Raw genomic sequence first — 22068 nt, forward strand, 5'->3', positions numbered from 1 at the left:
CCAACGCTTTGGTCATTTTGCACTTTTTTGATGGTGCCTCATCAAAGCGTTCAAGTGAAGCATTGAAGGATAAGCGCCTAGCGTAGCCTGCATCTCCTCATCAGCACACAGAATGGAAACACAATCAAAACAAAGCACAGCACATCAGACCTCACCTGGTCGCGCTTGACTGACGCGCTCCGCATTGTGGGCCTCGGTCCAAAAGGATAACGTGTGAACCATAGGAGACGCTTCCTGCCTTTTGCAGATAAGAAGCTGACATGTGAATGTGTGCTGATTAAAGCATGGACCGACCGACCGCCTGTCTGCAGCTGGCTCACTTTCAGAGTCTTTGCATGTGTGTGTGTCTGTGCACATGTGTGCTGTTTATCTAGTATACTTGGCAAAGATAACTTTGCAAAGGTGGAAGGAAAAACATAAATGAAGTCACTATAAAGTGGTGTATGTTGTTTGGGGACTTTTTGTGTTTGTGTTTTCACACTGTAGTATTTTTGTATCTGTGTTGATACATGTACGTTTTGTTTTGGGGGTTTTGTGTGTTTGTTTTTGTTCTTTTCATATGTGAATATGACAGTGTATGCGTATCTATCTGTGTTTGCATGTGTGTGTGTCTGACTTTGAGCGATTTAGTGTGTTGAGGTTTTGTGTATTTGCGTGGCTGGGAATCTGTGGTTTGCGTGTCCAAAAGTGTAATATTAGCTGAATTTGTACCTGTGCTTGTATAAGTGCATATTCATGTGGGTGTTTGTGTGTAAATGTGTGTACATTCAAGTGATTGTCCCACTACGTTGACACACACACACACACGCACACGCACACACAGAGCGAGGCCACCGTAGTCGTTGGCCACACTGAAGTATTAGTTACAGGTTGGGGGGATTTATTTGATTATAAAATAGTGCGGGCTGTGGACTGTATGCGTTCCCTGTGCCAGCTATTTATGTGCCAAGCCTTTAAGATGTGCGTGTGTGCGCGTATTTATCTATACGTATGTGTGCACATTCCAGAGAGGACCCAGAGTGGATCAAAGCGTCTGACACCCCTGGCAATGTCATCCTGAGGGAGCCCACTGTCAGATCTGGGATCAGAGATCAGCAGTCTTGAATGCCTCCCCCAACCACCACCACCACCACCCTCGCACCTCATCCCACAAGCCTCCCCTCCCCTCCTCTCCCCTCTCTCTGTGGGGTCCGTCACAGTCAGTTAAAGCTCAGCCAGAGGTGCCGATCAACAATCGGATTAGTGCCGTCCTGATGAGATATTGTTGCTTATTTTCAACATCAAAGCGGGGAATTACAATTTTCAGATGTGTGAAACTATTTTCAATCTTGCCAAACTTTGATGGGGCTGTCCAACGGCTCGCCCTGCCACCACGATACCTTAGCATCAGTGTGCAACAATCGTCACTGTGACAAAAAACTGCAAAGGCTGGGAAGACAGGTTGTATTTTCACTTGTCATGGCAGCGCTTCGTCACCACACACAAAACATATCTGAATGTCAAGCACTTTAAAATGTTAGCCAAAGGAAATGCTGATCTTTAAGGATGCCCGCAGCTCAAAAATTCAACTTAGACGTGGCTGTTTGTTGCAGCAAGCAAAAGAACATCATACACACAAAAAAATGTTGTTTTTGTTGTTGCTCTTGAAATTTAAAAGTGTTTGGCAGTGCAGATGAAGCTTGCCTGGAGTCATAACAACTTTGTGTCAACGCACTCCAACACTTGGCTAGTGCATAAGTAATCATTTGAAATTCACTATAGAGAGAACAGGCCGCCCCCTTGAGAAATGTGTCACAGTTGATGTAAAAAATCTGGGAAGTGTTTGGCAGAAAAACTCAAACATCTACTTTTGCCATAATCACATTAGTCACTGTTCTGTTCACGTGCCTTGATGTAAATACGAGCATACTTGTGTGACTGTGGTGTTTATATGAGTTGCTTATAGAAAGTTCCATGTTTGTGGGATGATTGGGCCAAGGATCTCTATTTTGTCTCCAAACACGGAGCAGACGGAATACGTAAACAACGCAGAAGAAGAAACAGCAGGACAGATGACAGCCCTAAAGAAAAGAGCCATCAATGCGGATGCACATCTATGATAATGTCACGGAGCCTATTGCAATTGAGGCAATCTAAAAATGTGTGTATTAAAAATAAAAACTTGTGTGCTAGAGCGGACGGACCCCCTTGACGGCGCTGCGGTCAGCCCACCCGCAGTAGATGTGCTTCCAAGTCTCCCTTTTGAGGGCCTTCTTCAACTCCACGCCAGTGGTCAGCAGAGTCAACACAATCGACGTGACTGAGGCGTTTATGTGGCGCTCTAATAAGGTGCCATATGTGGATCTGTGCAGCTGTGGAGTTTTTTTTTTTTTTTCAAGTGTCCAAACGTTTTCCTCTGATGGCAGCGTAAAGAAAAAATGGAAGGCCATTATGACATCATTCAATTCAAAAGTATGAAACAGGCGAAAGTCCTCCTGATAAAAAGATGTACGTATTTTCATGATGTGACCATACTTTAGGTGGAAAACGGGAAAGATAGCCACATCTCAGATTTCGGCCTTCGCAGAGGTTAATGGGCGACCAATTACGTCGCCGGCGGCCGCATTAAGACGTCACAGGAAAAGAAATTGAACAGCGACATCTTGTTTGAGCATTTCCCGCCGGCCCGCCTGTCGCGCCCAGGGAGCCGCAGACCTCATCGTCAACACTTCTCTCTGCAGGAAGGGCACTCCAATGTAAACTGCAGATTGTGGAGGAACTGGCTCATCTGGACAACGCCTGCTCTACATCTGAACATGTTTTGTGAGATGTTTTTTTTAAAAGCTTGGCTTGCTCACATTGATTTTTCCAAGTGAGAAACCATATTTGTTGATTTTAGAAAGGATCCCACACACTGTCATCTCCATGTACTTATGTTTTGTCGTGTGGCTCGGTGATGAAGTGCTGCCTTCATGAGTGAAAATACAAGCCAAACTCTTTCTGTCTTAGGCTATTTTCAACCAGGCTCGAAAAAGGGAGTGAAAAAGTGCAAGCATTATTCTCCAACCTACCAAAAAAGATATTCCCCGATGTGAATAGTGACAAAACATAACACTGAAGGGTTAAAAAACATAAAGTGCCGTTTCTGAAGCGCCGTTTTAGCACCTCGCTTTTCATTTACAGAAGTTGAAAGCACATGCACATGCACACCCACACGCACACACACACTGAATACCCCATGATTTGCTTCTCTCCTCCTCTGTCTTTCTCAACCTCAGATGCACACACACATCCTCCCACCCTCGCATTATACTCCTCCTCACACACACACACACTTGCAGCACATGCATTGAGTGGAAGCCAGCCACTGTGTGCTACACACTCCTGAGGAAAGCAGCAGTGGCGAGATGCTGCATGCCCACTGACAATTTTGCCACCAGAGCATGGAAGCCAACAAGTGGACATAAAAGAAGACACAGCAGCAGCGTGGGCAGGATTACACGAGCACTTCACGCATGTTTGTGTCACGGTGACAGGACATAGGATTATCTGCTGCTGACGGGAGCTTCTCGAGTTCTGGGATCTAAAAGAGTTGTGCGTTGAAAGGCAGCGATCATGTCAGAGGGACGCTCAGCGCACGTGCTTGCGGCGGTCTGCTTGATTTGGCAAGGTGAGTACATCCCCAAAAGACCAGCGTTACAGTGTCTTGGATGATTAACTTTGTGTCAAATCTAGGCCTGCTGAGTTGACCACAAAAATGTTACTCTGTTGTCTGAATGGCAGCAGGTGGAAACAGGTTAATTGTACCTTCTGCCATCCAGTGGAAGAGCATGGAATTGTTGATGGATGACTGAAGATAGTCATACCGTCACTGATACAGAATTCAGTGAGTTTCTGCTTTACAGTATGTGAATCCTTCCAGCCACGGCTCCACCGTTAGAAATGTCAAAATTGGGCTTGTGGGTAAACAAAGAAATAAAGACTCTCCAAACATGTCGGGAACCTGGTGAGGATTATGTCACACGCAGCCACTTGTTAATCGCAAGGAAGCAATTTGTCAGCGTTCAAAAGCCTCCGGTGGAAGCAAAACACAAGCTGGCAGGAGTGAATGGTGGCTCTGTGTCTTCAAAGGACAACAGGGAGGAGCGAGAAGAGCCAGCCGTCTTCTTCTCCTGCTACTCTGGCAGCTGACAATGGCAGCTTGGGAGCTGCCAAGCGTGGCCCTGGAACTAATGTTGCTATTACCTTAATGGTTGGAATAACAGGAGGCTGACATTACATTGGGTCGCTTGCTGCACATCAGGGAGGAAAGGAGGAGACATCTGCCCAGGTGCACACATACACACTCAAAAGATTGCCTCCACCCAGCCCATGATGGCTGGCAGAGTGTTTTCTTTTGGGGCTGCGCACGTATCGTGGAGGAGACCAACGAGGTCACAGCCTCCAGAAAAAAGAAATTGTGAACATTTTGAAATAACTACAAAAAATGTGGTCATTTCACCGTCCGCTGCACTGTATGTTCGAACAGTCGAGCATGCTACTAGCAACCTATGAATGAGAATTTTAGGAGGAGAAAAATCATTAGGGGTTTTAAAAAGCCTTTGTCCCTCCCTCCAAGCCTGGTGGCTATCAGGAGCCAGAGTTTGACGTCCAGCGGGCAAAGCCGCACTGATCGCTGGTGTAAATAAAGCAGACCTGGGGATTCAAGGGAGATGAAAAGACAACAGCGGCCGCTCGCGTGGCCTCCCGGCGGACACATGACCCAAGTTAGAATAACAACGCCGAGCTGCGGCGCTTTGAAAAGATCAACTTGACCTCGGCCTGACTTACACAAATGAGGACAATGGGCACCGCTTGTATTACAAGTCCAAAGTGTCTACTTTGGTTTGCAGATAAGATGTTTAGTTACACTATAAAATTCTTCTTCTTATTATTATTATCATTCCCTGCAAAAAATATTATTTGTTGTTTTCACATTTTAAAAGGCTAGAAAAAAACTTTCCAGAAAGGATTTGGGATCAAAGGGTTAAGATAGGAGATTATGTGGTGGAAAAAGCCCCCCAATAGGTAATTGTAACAAATAGCAAGATAAGCAATGAGGACAAATAATGCTTTTGTTTCTTTTGGCCTGTGCACGGTGAGAAATGACTCAGCAGACACCACACACACAACAAAAAGGTGGGAAATGCTTATCTGGAGAAAACGCACACATTCATCTCCACACATCAAAAATTGGTGTGTATACACACACACATACACAATCCTATCCTGACATCATCTGTGAGCGACACGCAAAGGCAACGAGACAAAAAGCAACAAAGCTAAAAGCCAGCCATTGACATCCAAGCGGAGACAAAGAGACGTAAACATGGGAGCACGTCATCGAGGCAACATTTGGAAGCTTTTGTCTGGAAGCAACCTTTTCAAGATAGACAGATTTGGCTAAATTCCAGCGCACGCACAATGCCTCCCTCCCCTTGAGGAAGTGAAGACCAAACCACAATTGCTTTTAAAGAAGAAGAAGAGACCAGATACATATTGCGTGAGCCCCCATAAAAAATGTCATCTCATAATCAAGAAGCCTTTTTGTCCAGTCTTCCTGTAGGAATCTGTAACATGTTGAACCCTGGAACAATATTTTTCTCTTCAAATATATTTTTTTAATATATTAGAATTTATTTCAATCTGATTCTTGTGGGGGGAAAGAGTATGACTTTCTTTTCTTTTTTTTTCTTAAATAAAACCTTTTCATGAATAAAACCAAACACCATTTTTACTCTAAAAATACAAGCTGAGTTTCCTAAGGCTACAACATTTTTTTGTCAACAAATCAGATATAATGATTTCCTTTTTTGTGTGGCTTCAAAACTCCTCCATAATACCAAACGCGACAGTTGCAGCTGTTTGATTTTCCTCAACAAAGACAGCACCTGTATCACATGTTGACCTCTGAACCACAGCAGGAAAGACTTATTTATAGACCAGTCACTGATTGCTCAATCAAACACGGCCACGTAAAGATGGAGTAGAAATCCAAATCAAGTGCAATGCTGGTTGACCGGCTGAGTAGGAAATGAAGTGAAAAACGTTGTCTTTGTCTCCAAATGAAGTCGCGGGCGGCGTAATGCGCATTACGTCGTCATCCCGCTTGCGGTTGACCGAGGCGCTCTTTGGAGAGGAATACTTCAAAACTCTCAATGAGCATTTTTGCCGCACTAAGCTCTTCGCTTTTACGAGTCCATTTCTTGATTTTTTTGCTATAAACGCAACCATATGCGGCGCAGCAAAGATCCAAGCGAGGGAATGACACGTGACCTTGGGAAACGCGCCATACAACTTCATGCTTTTGGCGCAAACAACACACTTAAACGGCAAAGCCCGACATGACGACACGTCGCTTTTCTTTTCTTTTTCTTTGGTCACACCATTCAACACTCTGACCGCTTTGACAACATGTGGCACGCAGCGACAGACAATCGATAACACAAAACAGACCTGCCGGATGAAGAATTTCATTCTGGGTTTTGTTTTGTAGTCTTAGCAGATCGGCTTCCATCGAAACGCCTCTTCTCGATTCCGCATGAATCGAATAGGATTTATTACAAAAAGCAATGCAATGCCGTTTGTACTCTGCATTCATCTTCCCTCTTGCAATCAATATTTGAAAACACAAGCGTGCAAATAAGTCTTCAACAAAAATCTGCATTCCAGTTGGAATTTTCCACACATCGCGTGTGAGGAAAATGTGAGTCTACATGATAAACGTCTCAATATTCCTTAATCCCAGGAGACAGTAAAAAGATCTGCTACTCATCCAAGGATTTAACAGTTGACACTTTGTCCGCTCACTGCGGGTCAGAGTGCATGCAAAGGCTCCAGGGAGGAACTGTTGGCATAAAAGTGTCACACAATGAGCCAAGTGAGGCAGCAACAACAAAAAGAAATCACCATTGTGCACGGACAACAAGCACAGTAGGCTTTGGGAGAACATGCTTGCAATACTTTGCGGCTTCCGCTTGTTGCAAAATCACAAGGACGCAATCAGAAAATCCTTGTCGGCTGAAATCTGATCTTGGCTTTGGGTCTCGAGACGCACCTTTGAGCACGCAGCAGCCGAGTGCGGCGAGATGAAGCACATGTGCGCCAGTCCAACAGTCCAACCGTTGCTATTTGCACGGGGATTAACGTTACACTTTTTGGTTGGCCGGAATAACGGTCATAAAATTTCAAGCAGAAAAAAATGTCAGGTTGAATCAACTATACTGCACATCAAAATGAGTGCTGGGATAAAAGAATGTGAGCTCATTTCAAATCAATCATTATTAGAAATACTGTATCATCAGAATACTGTGTTCATCAGATGAATAATTGCTATCGTTTCTGTGTTTTAGTTGCATTGATGACTGCAACGGGGAGTAAACTCTGGGAAGTGCCCACAACTTCCTCCAGCTTCATGGAAAGCCTGCAATGGCAGCCCCGCTGTCACTACCGCCACCATCAGGAAAGAGTGAAAATCACAGCAGAAATACCGCCAAGGCTGGACGGGACCTGGTTATCAACCAGGTAAACCTTTGCCAAACAAAGACAGAAACAGAACACAGTTGGGACGTATTCTTTCGACAAGCCAGACTCTAGAGGTCTGCTTCACAAGAATCTATCTGATCTGGGTGGTGGGCGAGGGATATTTGGCTTGACTTCACTCTAGCTCTTGTCCAGTATAAACGTAACAAGTCTTTGTTCCCTTTGGGCTTGACCCGTTTCTGGGACTGCCAGAGCCAATGAGACACATCTGCATCTTCTGCTCTAACTCCAACTATCTGAAAGTCTTCCCTCACCGCATCCATGAAGCTGTTTGGTGTGTGGCTTTTACTGTTGAATATATTCACTTCTATAACCTCTTCCCTATTTTCAGATGTGAAGTGCGTCCAGGCCCAGAGTTCCTCACCCGTTCCTATACCTTCCACCCGACTCGTCATTTCCAGGCATTGCAGCACTACTACGCCGACAGCCTGTGCGAGAATCCCACCTATTCCCTGGCAATCCGAGGCAAGCTCCGTCTCCGTCAGGCCTCCTGGATCACCCGCGGAGCCACCGAAGCCGACCATCACCTCAGCGGGGTGACCATCGTTGTCCACAGCTTGGCAGCCAAGCAGAAACTGAACTCCAGGCTGGCCCCATCCTGCGTGGGTCCGAGCCTGGCTCGATTGGTTCCTGGGAAGCCGCAGGACCTTTACAATACCCGTGCGGGAAGGGAGTGCCTGTCGGCTTTGGGCTTCTCCATGATGGAGCTAGATTTGGTTCGGGTGGAGACGCAACACCACAACCATGGGGAGAAAATCCAGGAGCTCTTCTTGGGGGACATCCACACTGATTGGACCCAAAGAACTCACTATAGACCAACAGGATACCAGCAGCCACTGCAGAGTGCCATGGTGAGTTTTAGTGAGAGCTACGTACGTATAAAGGTTTTACATACGTATGTCTGGCATCCACAAGTGACACACTAATAATTCTTTTGCAATGGATCTTTTCAGCATCATATCCATCCTTGCCCAGCGTGTGCCCTGGTGTACCGCTCCACAGAACAACATCCCCCTGCTATGCCCCGCCAAACGCAAGCCCCGATTTCCTTGGCCGGACGTTGGTCAAGCCAGCGATGTGAAACTCGCCCCACCATTCTCTTCCTCACCAGAGAGTTCCACTTTGATCCCGACCAACAAGCGTGGGAGGGGATCTACCGCCACTATTCGGACCCCCTTTGCTCCCAGAACACCTTCACCCTGAGAGCTTCTGGTCACTATGCTCAGGGAAACCCTTCAGTCAAGGTACCAGGAGCCACAGAGTTTGTCTTTAAGGTGACCGAAGTGAGAGTGACGGCCGAAGACGAGTCCACGGCAAAGTTGTTGAACAGGACAAAGCCAGGAAAGTGCGGGCAGGCCGGGGAGTGGAAGGTCAGGGAAGAACAGGCCCTGAGCTCTACGCACGGGTGCACGGTTCTTGGCCTCAAGCTGCCACATAAGGAATATGAGCTTCTCAAGGTTGAGCTGGACCACAGGGGACACCCGCTGTTGTATGTCGGGGAAAGGCCGACGGACGGTTCCAGCCCAGACCGTCCGATGAGGAGGGCCACTTCCTTTCAGGCTCCCTTAATGCTTTGCAGCCACGCAGAGACACAGCCCTCCAGTCACTATGGTTTAGGCTTTAAAAGCAAACAAGTCCAAACCAAGACCAGTGGGAGCGGGAGCCTGACACCGTTCCTCTTGATGGTCCTTGGATCTGCCCTATGCAGCTGGAGTTGTGCTTTTTAGAAAACTTGGCACAGTGACGGACATGGTTCTCCCTCATTACAAGACATTTAGGGTAGCCAAATAGACAGTTCAGTAGTGCCTTGACTCAGAAGTGCTCCGACTAATGATTTATTTTTTTCTTTTCTTTTTGTTGCGTGGCAAGATTTGAGTTACAAGCGATCTTCATATACACTGCTGCTTGAGCAAAGTCAAAATAATCTGAGAAATTCCAAAATGACAATGACCTTGCACTTGGTCGAGGAGAGTCACTCGCAGAAGCAGTTTTGGACGTTTATTTCATGGGACAGTCAAATACACAAATACAGAATGAGTACAGGAGCTGCAGTAGGCCACAGCTCCCACCCAGAACCTCACACTGAATTGACCAGCCAACCTGACTCAAACTCCAGTCACGACATGTCCCTTAAGCACATATTTCACACCAATACAACAGAACATACAGTATTTACACAAGTTTATTTCTTTACGCGTCTTATTTAGTCATTGTGTTTTTATATCAAATGCTGCGTTTTGAGTTAATAAATTACATTTTGGCAAGCTGGAAAGGATGTATGACATTTCAGATCATTTCAATGTAGAAATTAAACAATTCAATTGAGCTATGAGTTACCCATGGAATGAATTGAGTTTTGGTACCAGTGTTTTGTTGTTTTTTCATATCCACTCCACTTGTTGGACCTTCACTTTCAAGATTGTAAGATACAAGTCCAGGTTGACTTCAAACTAATCTTCACCAACACAGTCACTCCCGTCATATTTGGTGGAAAAGGCTGCTTTTATGTACGTATTGCCATCATGACAAATCAAGATAAGGGTCTGCAGAGCGGGCGCTCTTTGAGCCAGGACACAGTAGAACTAATGCACTTTGTACAGACCATTGTTTATACTGGAAAGAAAAGCAGCCAACAAGATGACATTTGTAATCAGTCCTACCAGCTACCGTCATTATGGGTCCAATTGTGGCATAAGACGTTGCTCTTCTTTGAAAGCATCCAGTGACTATTTATTTTATCACCATATAAACAGTATATAAATACTGTCAGTTATTTAAAAGATTTTCATAAGATTTTTTTTGTAAGCAGAATTCAGTCATTTCTTTGCATTAAAAGCGGCTTTCCAAAACGTGTGTTTCCATGACTCTTCACATTTCAAAGCGAAAGGCTACTTACAGGAGGTCAAATTCGCACTATGGTGATGTCCAAGATGACCAGGTTAGGGTTAATCATTGCAATATTTTGTGATGTGTTATGTGTCACACTGATTCCTACCATGTCAATGTCAACAAATACTTGAGCAACAGCTTAGAAAAGAAAAAGAAGCTATAAAGATGTATTATGGCTGAAGCAGGTGAAGCATTGGAATTCACCGAACCATATTGTCTGCTTGGCAAACACCAGAGACCATAAAATAGATCCAGGCTTCAGAAAATGAACACTTTTTTTTTCCAAAAGATGATAGGCATGGACCCATGATGTTTCTGATGTGGATTTGGAAGAAACACTAATTATCCTCCCAATCTTCACAATTATTCAAGATTTGAAGAGAGAGAGAGAGAGAGAAAGTGCAAACTATTCCTTTCCAGATGCACCATACTGTTCCTATTAACTGGTGCTAGAATGGCAAAGGCAGCTGCGAGCCTCATGAGGTCATCCTTCAAACTTGGATGGGAAATATCAGTCTGGAAGCCCCCCAAGACCAAAAAGCTCGAGCACAGATCAAGAGAAAAAGAAGATCAGAGGCTTGCGCGGGAGGGAGGCAGGGAGGCGGCGGCTGGAATCAACCTTCACATATCGTCCGACCCCCGTTGAGGAGCTTTTCATTGTCTTTTCTTGCGGGGCAGGAAGGAGCGCCCGCTCGCCCGCTCGCTCGGCGGCCTGTTAGCAATCAGGCCTCACGGCGCGGCGGCCGTCGCTGAGTGAGTCCATTCAACAAGGGAACCGTAACGTAAAACAGACTTGATTTAGTACGTGTGTCAAAACAGCAAAGTATGACTGCATTTGGGGAAAGTTCATCATAACGCTGATGAGATTTTCAAGAATCATCCACCCGCATTTAAGCTGTACATGCATCTTTTACTTATTTATCCTTGGGATATTTTGACAAAAACATGTCAGACAAATAAAGACACATGGAAACTCTGAGATTGTGGAAAAATATGTATAACATGTTTTCTTTAAGGTAAAATGATGATTTTCACAAAGCTCCACTGAACTGGATCCAAATTGTGGAAGGCTAGATATAAAATGAAAAGAAAAAGAAATGAAGCCCTGGTGAGTTTTCTTTTGGCTGAATCAGATTCCCAAAGCTTAAACAGTTTGGTGGTTGAAGCTAACAAATGTTCCGGCAAGAGAAAAGAAATCAAATCAAATGTTTGGACGGCACATATACAGACAGCATATGTATGCTTCCCCCCCCCCCCCCCGGTTGACATTTACCCCCAATCTTCCGCCTTCCTATAAAACACACATAATTGACATGACATCACTTGAGCTGCGGTTAACGTCCAAACTCTTGCTCAAGTCAAATCTCAGACTCTGCTAAAACAATATTTTTTTAAAAATACAAATATGAGCTGCAGCTGCGCCACAAAAGACATCATCGGCCTTGAGATGACTGGCTCTGCCAAATGCATTTCTTTTCTGCTTAAACATTTCCCTCCTAAATATCGTGGGAGAAACGGATTTCAACAACCGTAGAACACAACACGGCCTGCTGCAATTTCAAATGAATGGAATACTTTTATGAATATAAATAATTGAATATTTATAAAAGTATTCCATTCATTTGGAGATTTAAGCACACGGAAATTTTGTGTCAAATATGTATGTATTTCAAGAAGCGCATCTATGTAGTAAAATAAATGAAAAAGAAAACTAATTTGACTCTTTGTGATGTTAGACTGGTACGAGGCACTGGGAAAAAAAATAATATATATATATACATGAAAAGTGTAGTCATGAAAATCATGGTGCTGGTTGAGCGGCTTAGTGAAAATATACAATCAATTAAATACCAATCACACACACAGCATAAAGTTTGGACAAGTAAACCAATCCAACTGTAATATGAAAACCCCAAAATGGACATGGAAAAACATTTGTGATGGACAAGCTCTTAAACACAGTTGTTGGATTTAGGTTTTAACATGACAAATACATTCGATCAACCCACTTAAACGATTGAAAAGGTTTATTGTTGCAAAGTGTTCCAGACTGCCTCACTCTGTGCCAGTTGTCGGAGCTCCAAGCTTTCTTAAAGCCACAGCCATTGTTTCTGTCATTTCAACTGGAAAGTGCAGAAACGAGAGCATCCAAAAGTGGCTGATCCTTTTCTGTGATTTATGTGGGCCACACCTGAAGGACGCTTGAAAATAAATCTACATTGACTTTCATCACGTTGGTGGAAAATAAACGCTTATTACTGGGAGATGGTGGTTTTTTTCAAGGCCGCTACGTGTACAACACGCTGGCCGCCCGGCAGTGTTGATTTCCTGTCAGCTACTTAACACTCCTGTTATGGTATGTACTTTTCTTAAAAGGTCTTCACGGGTCAATGTGAGCCTCAGCAATTCAAGCCCAAACTATTTTCTAATATTTACCCCTGCCCTGTTACATATTCGGAGAGCCGGTGCTAAATGGCAATATTTTGCTGCACGAGTTCATGTGCGCATTGTGTCCACTTGAAAGTGAGCACAGGAAATCAAATAGACCTCCGTAACTCATACACAAACAATGACTCCACGTAGCCAGGTTGGGACTTTAATTCCTTTCATTTATTAAGATGCTACATAGTCCAACCAGGTGGGATTTTGCTTTTATACACCAGAGAGACTACTTGACTAAGAATATTCTTTTTTTTTTCCTTCTTCTTCTTCTTCTCAGATATACTTATTTGTTTACATACATACAAAACAGTTGCTCAGCTGCTTCAGGTGATGATTACTGTAGTGTCTTGCCTAGATCAACAAGTATTTACACGTAAAATTGGCCTATTTGCTAAATGGTGGTCGGTGTGTCATGGCAGGATAAGAGGGGTACAGTTTGATGAGTATTATTTCATTTATTCACATTTTGGTTAAACTGGAGCATTTTTCATGTGTCAGCTGTTTCCATGCTTCAATGAAAAACACATTTTTCTGCAAATACAATACGATCGATGCAGGTCCGACGTTGCAATTATGAAGCTGATTTTAGGTCTGCTCTGCCCTCCCCTCAGCAAGTCATCCTCAAACTAACACATAAGCGCAGATACAGTTTTAGGAACGCACGCCTTGCAAATTCTTTGGAGGGGAAAATTTGGTTTCTTTCCTTGTTCAATGGAAGTTTGGGAGATCAAACCATTTTGAATGTAATTCATCAATTTTATTAGTAAGTCAAAAAAATAACCACTGGCTCCAGAACAGTACGTTGTCATTATGTGGTCCCTCAAGGCCTTGGCTCTCTCTCTCTATATGTCGATATAGATGTACAAATATTTAGCAATACAGAAAGATCACAATCTTCACCTTAGTGCATTAAACACAACTTCAAAAGTGGACAAGCAAAAGTGACAAATGTGTGAACAAACAACCACGATGGAACTGAGACAGTGACAATACGGGAAAAGAAAAAAAAAATCAAGTGAAAGCGTCTGACAACATGACACCGTTTGCTAACATACATTTGCCCGGACACTTAACAAATGTATGGCTTAGTAGGAAAAGATGAGGAACATTTTGCCCATCATTTCTGCATGCACTTGTGTGTATATTTCCAGGCGTGGGTTATGTGCATACATATAGTATGTGTACTGTCTGTAGTATTGGCCTGAGGAAAAACAAAATGTGCCAACAGATCACAGGGCAAAGCCTTGGCCTGGTGAATATCAGCAGACGCCCTCAAAAACATCACCAAATCTGAAGCTATGCCATTAAATACTAAATGCGCTCTTAGAACAATACACCCCCCCCCCCCAAAAAAAAAAAAAATCATAATAATGAAACACAAATGAAAGGAAATAAAAAGATCAGAATTGTGCAAACCTACAGCCAAATAATGACACAATTAAGAAAAATTAAATTAGATTCCAAAATGTCCAGAGGCAACATTCAGCTGTGAACACATGCAATGAAGGATCCGCAGTGATAATTAAAAGGTCAAACTAAAAGGGATACACTTTCTTGCACATCAGGTTGGTCTTTTTTGTGAGTCTGTCCTGTCTGGGTGAATATCTGCTAAATCTCTCCTCCCAATTGCAGTGGTGGTGCTGGGGAGCTTACTCTAGTCATTGAGGGGGGGGGGAGAAAAAAGAAAAAAAAAACTTTTTTTTCTTTTTCTTTTCTCTATGCCCCTCACAAAAGTATGACTTGAACGCAGTGATCAGGCAAGAGCCGCACAAGCTTGTTCAGAAGACGGTGAATCGTTTATCTATATATTGTTTTTGTTACCCCATACGTGACCTTTTCTTTCTTCCTGTCTTTTCCTATAAATGAGGCTTAATCCAAACACCCCGCTCTCAACGAGGACCCCACTTGCCAGCAGATATGGCATCTCTGATCCTAAATGCCCCGCATTTGATTTCATCCCCCGAGAGAAAAAAAAGAAAAGAAAAAAAAAGCATGCTGCGGAAACTTCCGGCTGGTCCAAACCCGTGTACGGCAGCGCTCTACAAGACCAACTTGCCCACGATGACGCCCACCAAAAAGAAGAGGATGATGAGGGCGGCCGAGCGGGCGCTTAGGCCTTCGTCCTTCTTCAGACCAGCCGAGGAGTGCTGGGAAGACATGAGGTTGCTCTTCCTCATCCGCAGACCGTCATCCTCCTGAGGATGGCACACCAGGAAATGAGGTTGTTGGACGAGTAACCAAAAGCCCGGATTCCACAGGAGATGGAATGGTGGAAATGGAGAATGGAGATGATTGCTTCGTCACTTGGGGGCGCTTTCCAGCAAATACATTTTGAAGACGGCCACCTTTGCCTAATTTCGGCTCATTGACACCTCTAAAACTTAGGTCATGAAACGCAATAGTGAATGAATATATTTGGTCCGCAACCGAGCAAATCTGATGTTCAAAATTCCTTTGCAACAAGAAACATTCAGGCGAACCCCTGCTGAACGTCTGGCGAGCGAACATTTGCGACCTAACGACATCGCAAATTGTTGCAAGTTGGTTAACTTTGGTGTTTCACTGTCCACACCTGTATATTTGATTTAGAGTAGAAATTTGCTGTATTTTGATTTTTAAATTGAATGGCCCATACATGACAAAACAGGTTTTTGTTTGAAGGAATGATTCCGTTTTTCAAAGGAATGTCACTCACCCTGATCTGTTTGTTCTCTTCTCGTAGCCTTTGAGCCTCCATCTGGAGCCTCTTGCACTCCTCCATGATCTTCTTCACTTCGCCATCATCCAGGGTGGAGCTCATTGACTTGGGCGGCAGCGAAGAGGACTCGGACTTCAGTAAGCCGGACGACATCATCTTGTTGGACTCCATGTCGTGCTGGTTTAAGACAAGCAGTAAGTCAGTCAACTGTTGCTCCTACATTCAGAAGCGTGACTGCGCCTGTCAAATCTTCACCACGGGCGTCACCCGTCCAATTGTCAAAATCATGTTAAATGGGAGTCGGCGCACACCTGACACCGAATAATATATTCTAGTAGGCTTCTCCTGACATATTTCTAGCAAAAAGGTTTTGCGCCAACAACCGACTGGTATTTATTTGCACCTTCATATTTTCCACCACCTTGGCTAAGTCGACTGGTCTGTTTCAAAGTTGAGCAAAAGCGTACTTGAAAGCTCCATACATATGGGGGAAAAAAAACATTGCATAGTTGGTATTAGAGTCATCCAAAAGTAATTAGCATTCAAGTTATCTCGCGTTCATATTATGCTACTTACTAGCAAGTGACTTATTACAAGCGGTGTAGGGAAAAAATATAGTGCTTACTGTTTTTTCGTTCTCCACTGGCATCTCAAAAACACACCTCAGCTTGGAGTCCATCAACTCCTCCGGCTTTGCCTCCTTCCACTAAGGACAACACACAAAAAAAAAAAAGACAGGATCAATTGAATCATGACGTGAACTGTCAAATAAGCCATTTGTGTCAATAATGATGGCGCAGCGAACACACTTACCACGCCTTCCATGTCGGTCATGTCTGGGGGCGCTAGCATGGACTGAACCATGAATTTGTGTTTGCTCTTCTCGTTGGGGTCATAATCAAAAGGCTGCAGCATGACTGAAAGATACAACAGGGGAAACTGAAACACAACCAGCCTGAACCAATCGGAGGCAATAAAAAACATTTTTTTAAAAAAAACATAGCGGAAATTCAACTCTGTATAGTAGAGACAGTCCAAGTGCCCATTTGATATCTTTGGCCGATTTCTTTTCTTTTTTTTCTTTTTTTTTGGGGGGGGGGGGGGGTTGGCTGTCTGTAATGAATGAAAACACAACAGTAAAATAGGGGAGAGCTTACGTGAGGCCCCCAAAAAACCATCGCCTTTAATCTAATTCCATGTTAATGTTACCATGACGGCGAAACAGTGACGGATCTACAAAGGCCCTGCGGGGTTAATCGTTCTAACAGCTTCCAAGCGTGTTTTCCCCCCCCCCGCTCTTTCTTAACATTACATATCCGGCTAACAAAAAGCAGGTGTTGTGCTGGTATACTACTTCCACCGCCACATCAGTCGCTGCTACGCTACTTGATGCTGTTCCAACGGCTGAGAAGGTATTTTAAAGCTTTAACAATGATTTACAATGATCCTTTTCTGTGCATAGAGGACGGCTCAAATGCTTTCTAATGGGGGCTCATTTCTCCTTTTTCAAATGTGGTTGTAATTTAGAGACGTATTGTGACATTGGCGCCTTCCGATTCCAAAACTCCTCTTCTGCGGCTTTTTCCTTCAATCAAATCAAATGGCCTACTAATGTCACAGCCATCAAGAAAGTTTTTACTCTTGGCGCATGGCGTTTGTCCCTTGATCAGAGATGTAACGCACCGTTACAGCCACGGAGGCGGCTCCGAATCACAAGCAGAAACAAGACGGCATGAACAGATTGGGAACGTCCTGTTTCAATCAGGTCCAATTTACAAAGCAATCCAACTTGGGTCCGAGGGGACGCCACTGGAGAACGGAGGCAGGAAAGCGTGTAAATTCTTTGGGCAACACAGGATCACATTAAAAGGTCCTTAAGGGGGGGGATTTGGAGTGGTTGGGATATTGTTTGCTTTGTTTTTGATGTAGCGCTTTTGAACACAGGTTAACAAAAACACGTCTGCTAATTGCTTGATTCATCGTACGATTTGGTGTTTTTAACCGCACAACGGTACATCATTTATAAAGCAAAGATGTTAATTGGAGGTAACAAGGGAAGCAGGATGGTATATAGGTTGCTCAGTTTTCGCGTCTATAAAAAGAATAAAAAACAGGCCAAGGAAAATAATTGACAACAAAATGTCATATTTTGCAACCAAGTTATTACTGTAGAGTTGTTAAATTGCCGAGCTCGCAGTGTTCTCGCAAGAACTAACAGGAAATCCAACAAAACGTGAAGCACTGCCACGCCGCACTAACCACGGACGGACGGACAAGCTACGAGAGAGAACACAGCAGCGGTGCAGGAATTAGCTTCATGTGACTTCTGTCCAACTGTATTATGTTTCCTTGACCTTATCAAAAGTTAAGCATGAACCACATTCGACAATGTCAATTGACAGTCTCCGCTGTCACGACTTGAATGACGATTGCCTTGACAACAGACACCTCATCCAAATGACACTTCCAATTAGAATGATGTAATAGGTGGCTTTCTGTCATTAAGGCCAGTCCCACGTGGAAGGGATGTGAAGAGAAGCGGAATCATCGGTCTATAGGGAACCCCTGCACTAAGGCTTCCAATATGTACTCATGTTCAGGCCCTTCGGCCGAGAAGGATCGCTTTCCCCTGATTGTGCTCTCGTGGGTACACGGCGTCCAAATGGAAATCAAAAGTAAAAGAAAAGAGCATGGTGTGGATTTATCGCAGCACACAGGACGTTAAGTGGAAGAATTGGCCTGCAGTCCGGTGGGTCCCCCTTTGTTGTGCTAATGACAAGCTAATGAGCAGTAAAACAACTGTTATTTTATATCGCTGCATATTATTTCACTCTCGGCCTCACCGGGAATGTTGGCGCGTCTCGGAATGTCAAACAAGAACATTCCCTGAGGAATCCCAGTGTTTGTGGACACAGATTTTTCAAACATTCGCGCCACATATTTTACCACTACATAACATCCATTCCAGCGCAGCCACATTCCTGAGGTGAAGGTTACATTTAACATTATACTACCAAGCTATTCAGGAATTCACTTAAGATGCCAAAAGATGGCACCAAAGGCCAGGCTAAAGGGAATGTAGTAAGTAATTGGTGTCAAGTACGGTGAAGTGGTAGATCTTGACTGTTTTAATATCTTTGTATGTCTATTATGCGAGGCCTCAGGAAGATGTACGTAGTGGCAGAGCCAATTACAGCATGGCACGAGTGCTGTTGGGGGAAACCCTGCCTGAGGCTGTGTCTGGAAAAAGATGTCTGTTACTATGGCAACATGACCTAATTAAGGCAACTCAAATAATCAATCTGATCTTTTTCTATCTGACATGAACATTCTCAGAATACTTCAATTTCTTGAAAAATCACACAGAGTTAGAAAATGGGGGGCAAATGATGACACTGGGCAACTGCAGTAGCAAAGTGGACCATGTCATTTTGTCGCCCACTGCTGACTGATGTCTGCAATTGCAATGTGTCAGCCTGAGGAAGATAGTGCTGAAGTCATTTTTACCTGTACTTCAAAAAGATGCGTGTTCCATTTATTAAATCAATGCTACAGGATGTGCAATTATATTTCTGTTTGTAACAAACATTTTAAAGTGCAAAATGACACTTGGTATTTTCAGATCAAATAGTCAACGTCGATTTGAACCCTCCTGATCTTCACGAAAGGAACGTGTAATTACCAGAGACATTGATGGATGTGCCTGCATCGATGATTCCGCTGTTTGGCCGCACGCAGTACCGGCGTGGAGCAGTCGTTTTCACCTTGAAACACACATTTCGGTCCGTAGGGTTGGCGAGCTTGAGATTGGTGGTGACCACGTCAGAGAATGGACCTACAAAAGAAAAGGACGGGCGTGTGAAGTAGCTGTTGCTGACATTTGGTAACAGACACAGAATTCAACCATCAAGGAAATCAATGTGTGGCCAAACATAACGCTCACTGGTTTCCTCAAAATATCCAACCCCACAAAACAAGTTGACATTCAAATATTTATTTGAGTATCCATCCATCCATCCATCCATCCACAGGATCAGAGCGATAGAGATAGATGATACTTTTGTTTCTTAATAATCATGTTCAAAGGACACCACTTAATTTGGTCTTTGAACTGAGCCTTTCTTGACATGCTCCTGGTTAAGACATTAGGTCTTGGCCAGATGCTGGAAGCCAGCCCGTCCGTCAGTCCCCCACCACTTATCATCACTGGGTTATTTCTGTCTGACAGCTTCCCACGAACCTGAGAAAAGACTACAGGATTTCCACAAAGTGCCAGGTGAAATGTATATCCTGATGGCTAAAACTGCCGGGTATATTAGTCACCTTCTGTCGAGTGAGGGGCCACGAAGAATAAGTACGGGCCGGCTTCACAGACCTGACAGGAACTGCGCCAGCGCCACATACTTCACGTTAGTCAAGCAATAGGAACATGAAATCTAAGAAATCGTAGCAACCATCATCGAGTGCTTGCATATGTGTCTGTCCTCGATCGAGTACGCACATTTGGTAAAAAACAATTCTTTACCAATTCGGAATACGGCGCTACAGCTGGTTTTGACTCGGACGACACAGGCTTCCATATTTGGACCAATTCTGGTCACAGTTTTTACTTTATTCTTTGAACAAGTAAAATGACAACGACTAGCACAAGTTGTGTCTAAATTAGGCATTGAATCAATCAAGGCGGCAGCGGCGTAGGTGGTATGTGTGTGTGTGTGTGTCTGATTAGGCTACTTTCCACAGCAAGCTACTTTACCGAGCAAGCTAGCTTGCTTTCGGGCGGTAGCAACAACAAGCTACGTGGTGCGGATCCTCTCCCCCATGGTGACAAATACATTACGATCGATTAAAGAGGCCTTGTGGAACAGACCCGAGGGAAACCAGCATGTGACTATCTGGATCAATCAGAGGAGATGAGTGCGTGCAGCAACAATTCTGATGTTTTCGTGTCATGTGCTGCAGAGGAGCTGCGCAACATCATGGCTCGGTCGCATGTTGCAATGCAGCTGTTGTCGCACGTGCATACATGTGAGCAAAGAAATGGCCTTTAGTCTGCACTTCACATTGAACTGTTATTTTATGAAATTTCAATCAACTAGCACCAAAGTCTGATGTTTCGTTGTGTACTATGTTCAGTTCAAATGCCATGTTTTGGTGGTATTTTAAAAATGTGCATAAACACTCTCTCAAATGCAGCTGGGAAAATATGCGGTGTGCTAAAATTAAGGTTGAACTTTTTGATGCACTTTAAATGGTGGCAGGTGTGTGAAGACTCCCATTTTACATCAGCTTAGATGCAAATGAACACAGATACATCACAGTTGCAAGAGTGTGCACACTACATTATTTCAGTTTGTTATATTGCTCACAATCTTTTGTATTATTATTATTTCAGGAGCGTTGTCTCGTTTATAGGTCACATTAAGGGTGGGAAATCTTGTCAGATGACGAACCTTATATGACAAAAACCTGGCATTAGAACAGGGGTGTGCAGACTTTTAATAACGAGTGTCAGTCTGCATGTTAAGTGTCAAGGCGACTGGGGCGAGCCAGCCAATCAGAGGGTGGGCTAATGTTAGCCGGCTACACCTGCTCTCGAGATGTCCTAACTAACAAATTCACCAGATAGATGCCAAGCCTTTTTAGACACCTTTCTCCCATTCGATCTTTTGGTGTGGAATTTGTAACATTTAGTGTCTGCCTTTAACTATAAACGGAAGCTCCCAGAGGGGGAAATGTGCGACGGGGCCTTGTGTAACTATATTAGCCGTCGAATGCTAATCCAGCTAGCTTCTTGGCTAGAAGCCAAACTAACCCTCCCGTCCGAACCAGCGGGCCCTCCCCCGCTCCTCCTCACCTCGGAATTTCAGTTCGTGTTGAGGCTCCAAAAACAGAACCTGTTCCGGCCTGGCCATGACCCAACGAGCTGGAGCGGGGGCGATCGGGGCGGGAGACCCACTTGTGGAAGGTTCTTGTATGTCACGGACTCGGCGACAACACTAGGCGGCCCCCCCGCCGTCACCTCGAGCTAGCGACGGCTGTTGTGATGCAGCAGCGGCAGGAAGGGAGTGAGAGGCAGGCCGCCGGTGACGTCACTGCCTCTGCATTGCCACCCAGCGGGGAGGGTGACAGGGTGACGGACTGGGTGCTGTTGGGTGAAGCTCTGCCGGGGAGGGGTGCTACATGATAAGAATGTGCAAAATTTGGGATAAAAAATGTATAGGTCCACATCAGATGTTTTACCAGAGCCGGGTCTCGGCAGGGCCAAGAGGGGGCCTGGCCCCCCTCAAATAAATGTTGTGGCTGAGTTGCATGTGGCTTCCAGGCTGAATTTGTCCACATCTGTGTCAAAAGCAGTGCTATTATTTTGTCATTGATCTTGGCCAAAATGAGCAATCTCCTTTATTTTGGAGCCCAAAGTCTATTGCCTAAATCATTGGCCCAATTCCAACATCTGAAAATGATACTTTTCTCAATAC

General features: G+C 44.3%; 2 protein-coding genes across 2 annotated transcripts; one reads left to right on the forward strand and one right to left on the reverse strand.

The window, feature by feature from the left end:
• Window positions 1-3273: 3273 nt before the first annotated feature.
• Window positions 3274-9925, forward strand: apcdd1l (APC down-regulated 1 like). The gene is made up of 4 exons (XM_088390530.1): window positions 3274-3649; window positions 7371-7542; window positions 7892-8411; window positions 8514-9925. Exons 1-4 carry the CDS (start codon window positions 3595-3597, stop codon window positions 9285-9287), a joined length of 1521 nt encoding a protein of 506 aa, XP_088246656.1. The 5' UTR covers window positions 3274-3594; the 3' UTR covers window positions 9288-9925.
• A 3112-nt stretch (window positions 9926-13037) lies between these two features.
• vapb (VAMP (vesicle-associated membrane protein)-associated protein B and C) lies at window positions 13038-21691 on the reverse strand. The gene is made up of 6 exons (XM_088390181.1): window positions 21447-21691; window positions 19272-19424; window positions 16403-16506; window positions 16215-16295; window positions 15587-15766; window positions 13038-15086 (listed from the first exon to the last, which is right to left on the reverse strand). Exons 1-6 carry the CDS (start codon window positions 21502-21504, stop codon window positions 14931-14933), a joined length of 732 nt encoding a protein of 243 aa, XP_088246307.1. The 5' UTR covers window positions 21505-21691; the 3' UTR covers window positions 13038-14930.
• Window positions 21692-22068: the final 377 nt, after the last annotated feature.

This window comes from Syngnathus floridae, chromosome 11 (assembly GCF_059516105.1).
Source record: "Syngnathus floridae isolate MCC-2025c chromosome 11, RoL_Sflo_1.0, whole genome shotgun sequence".
Lineage (NCBI taxonomy): Eukaryota > Metazoa > Chordata > Actinopteri > Syngnathiformes > Syngnathidae > Syngnathus > Syngnathus floridae.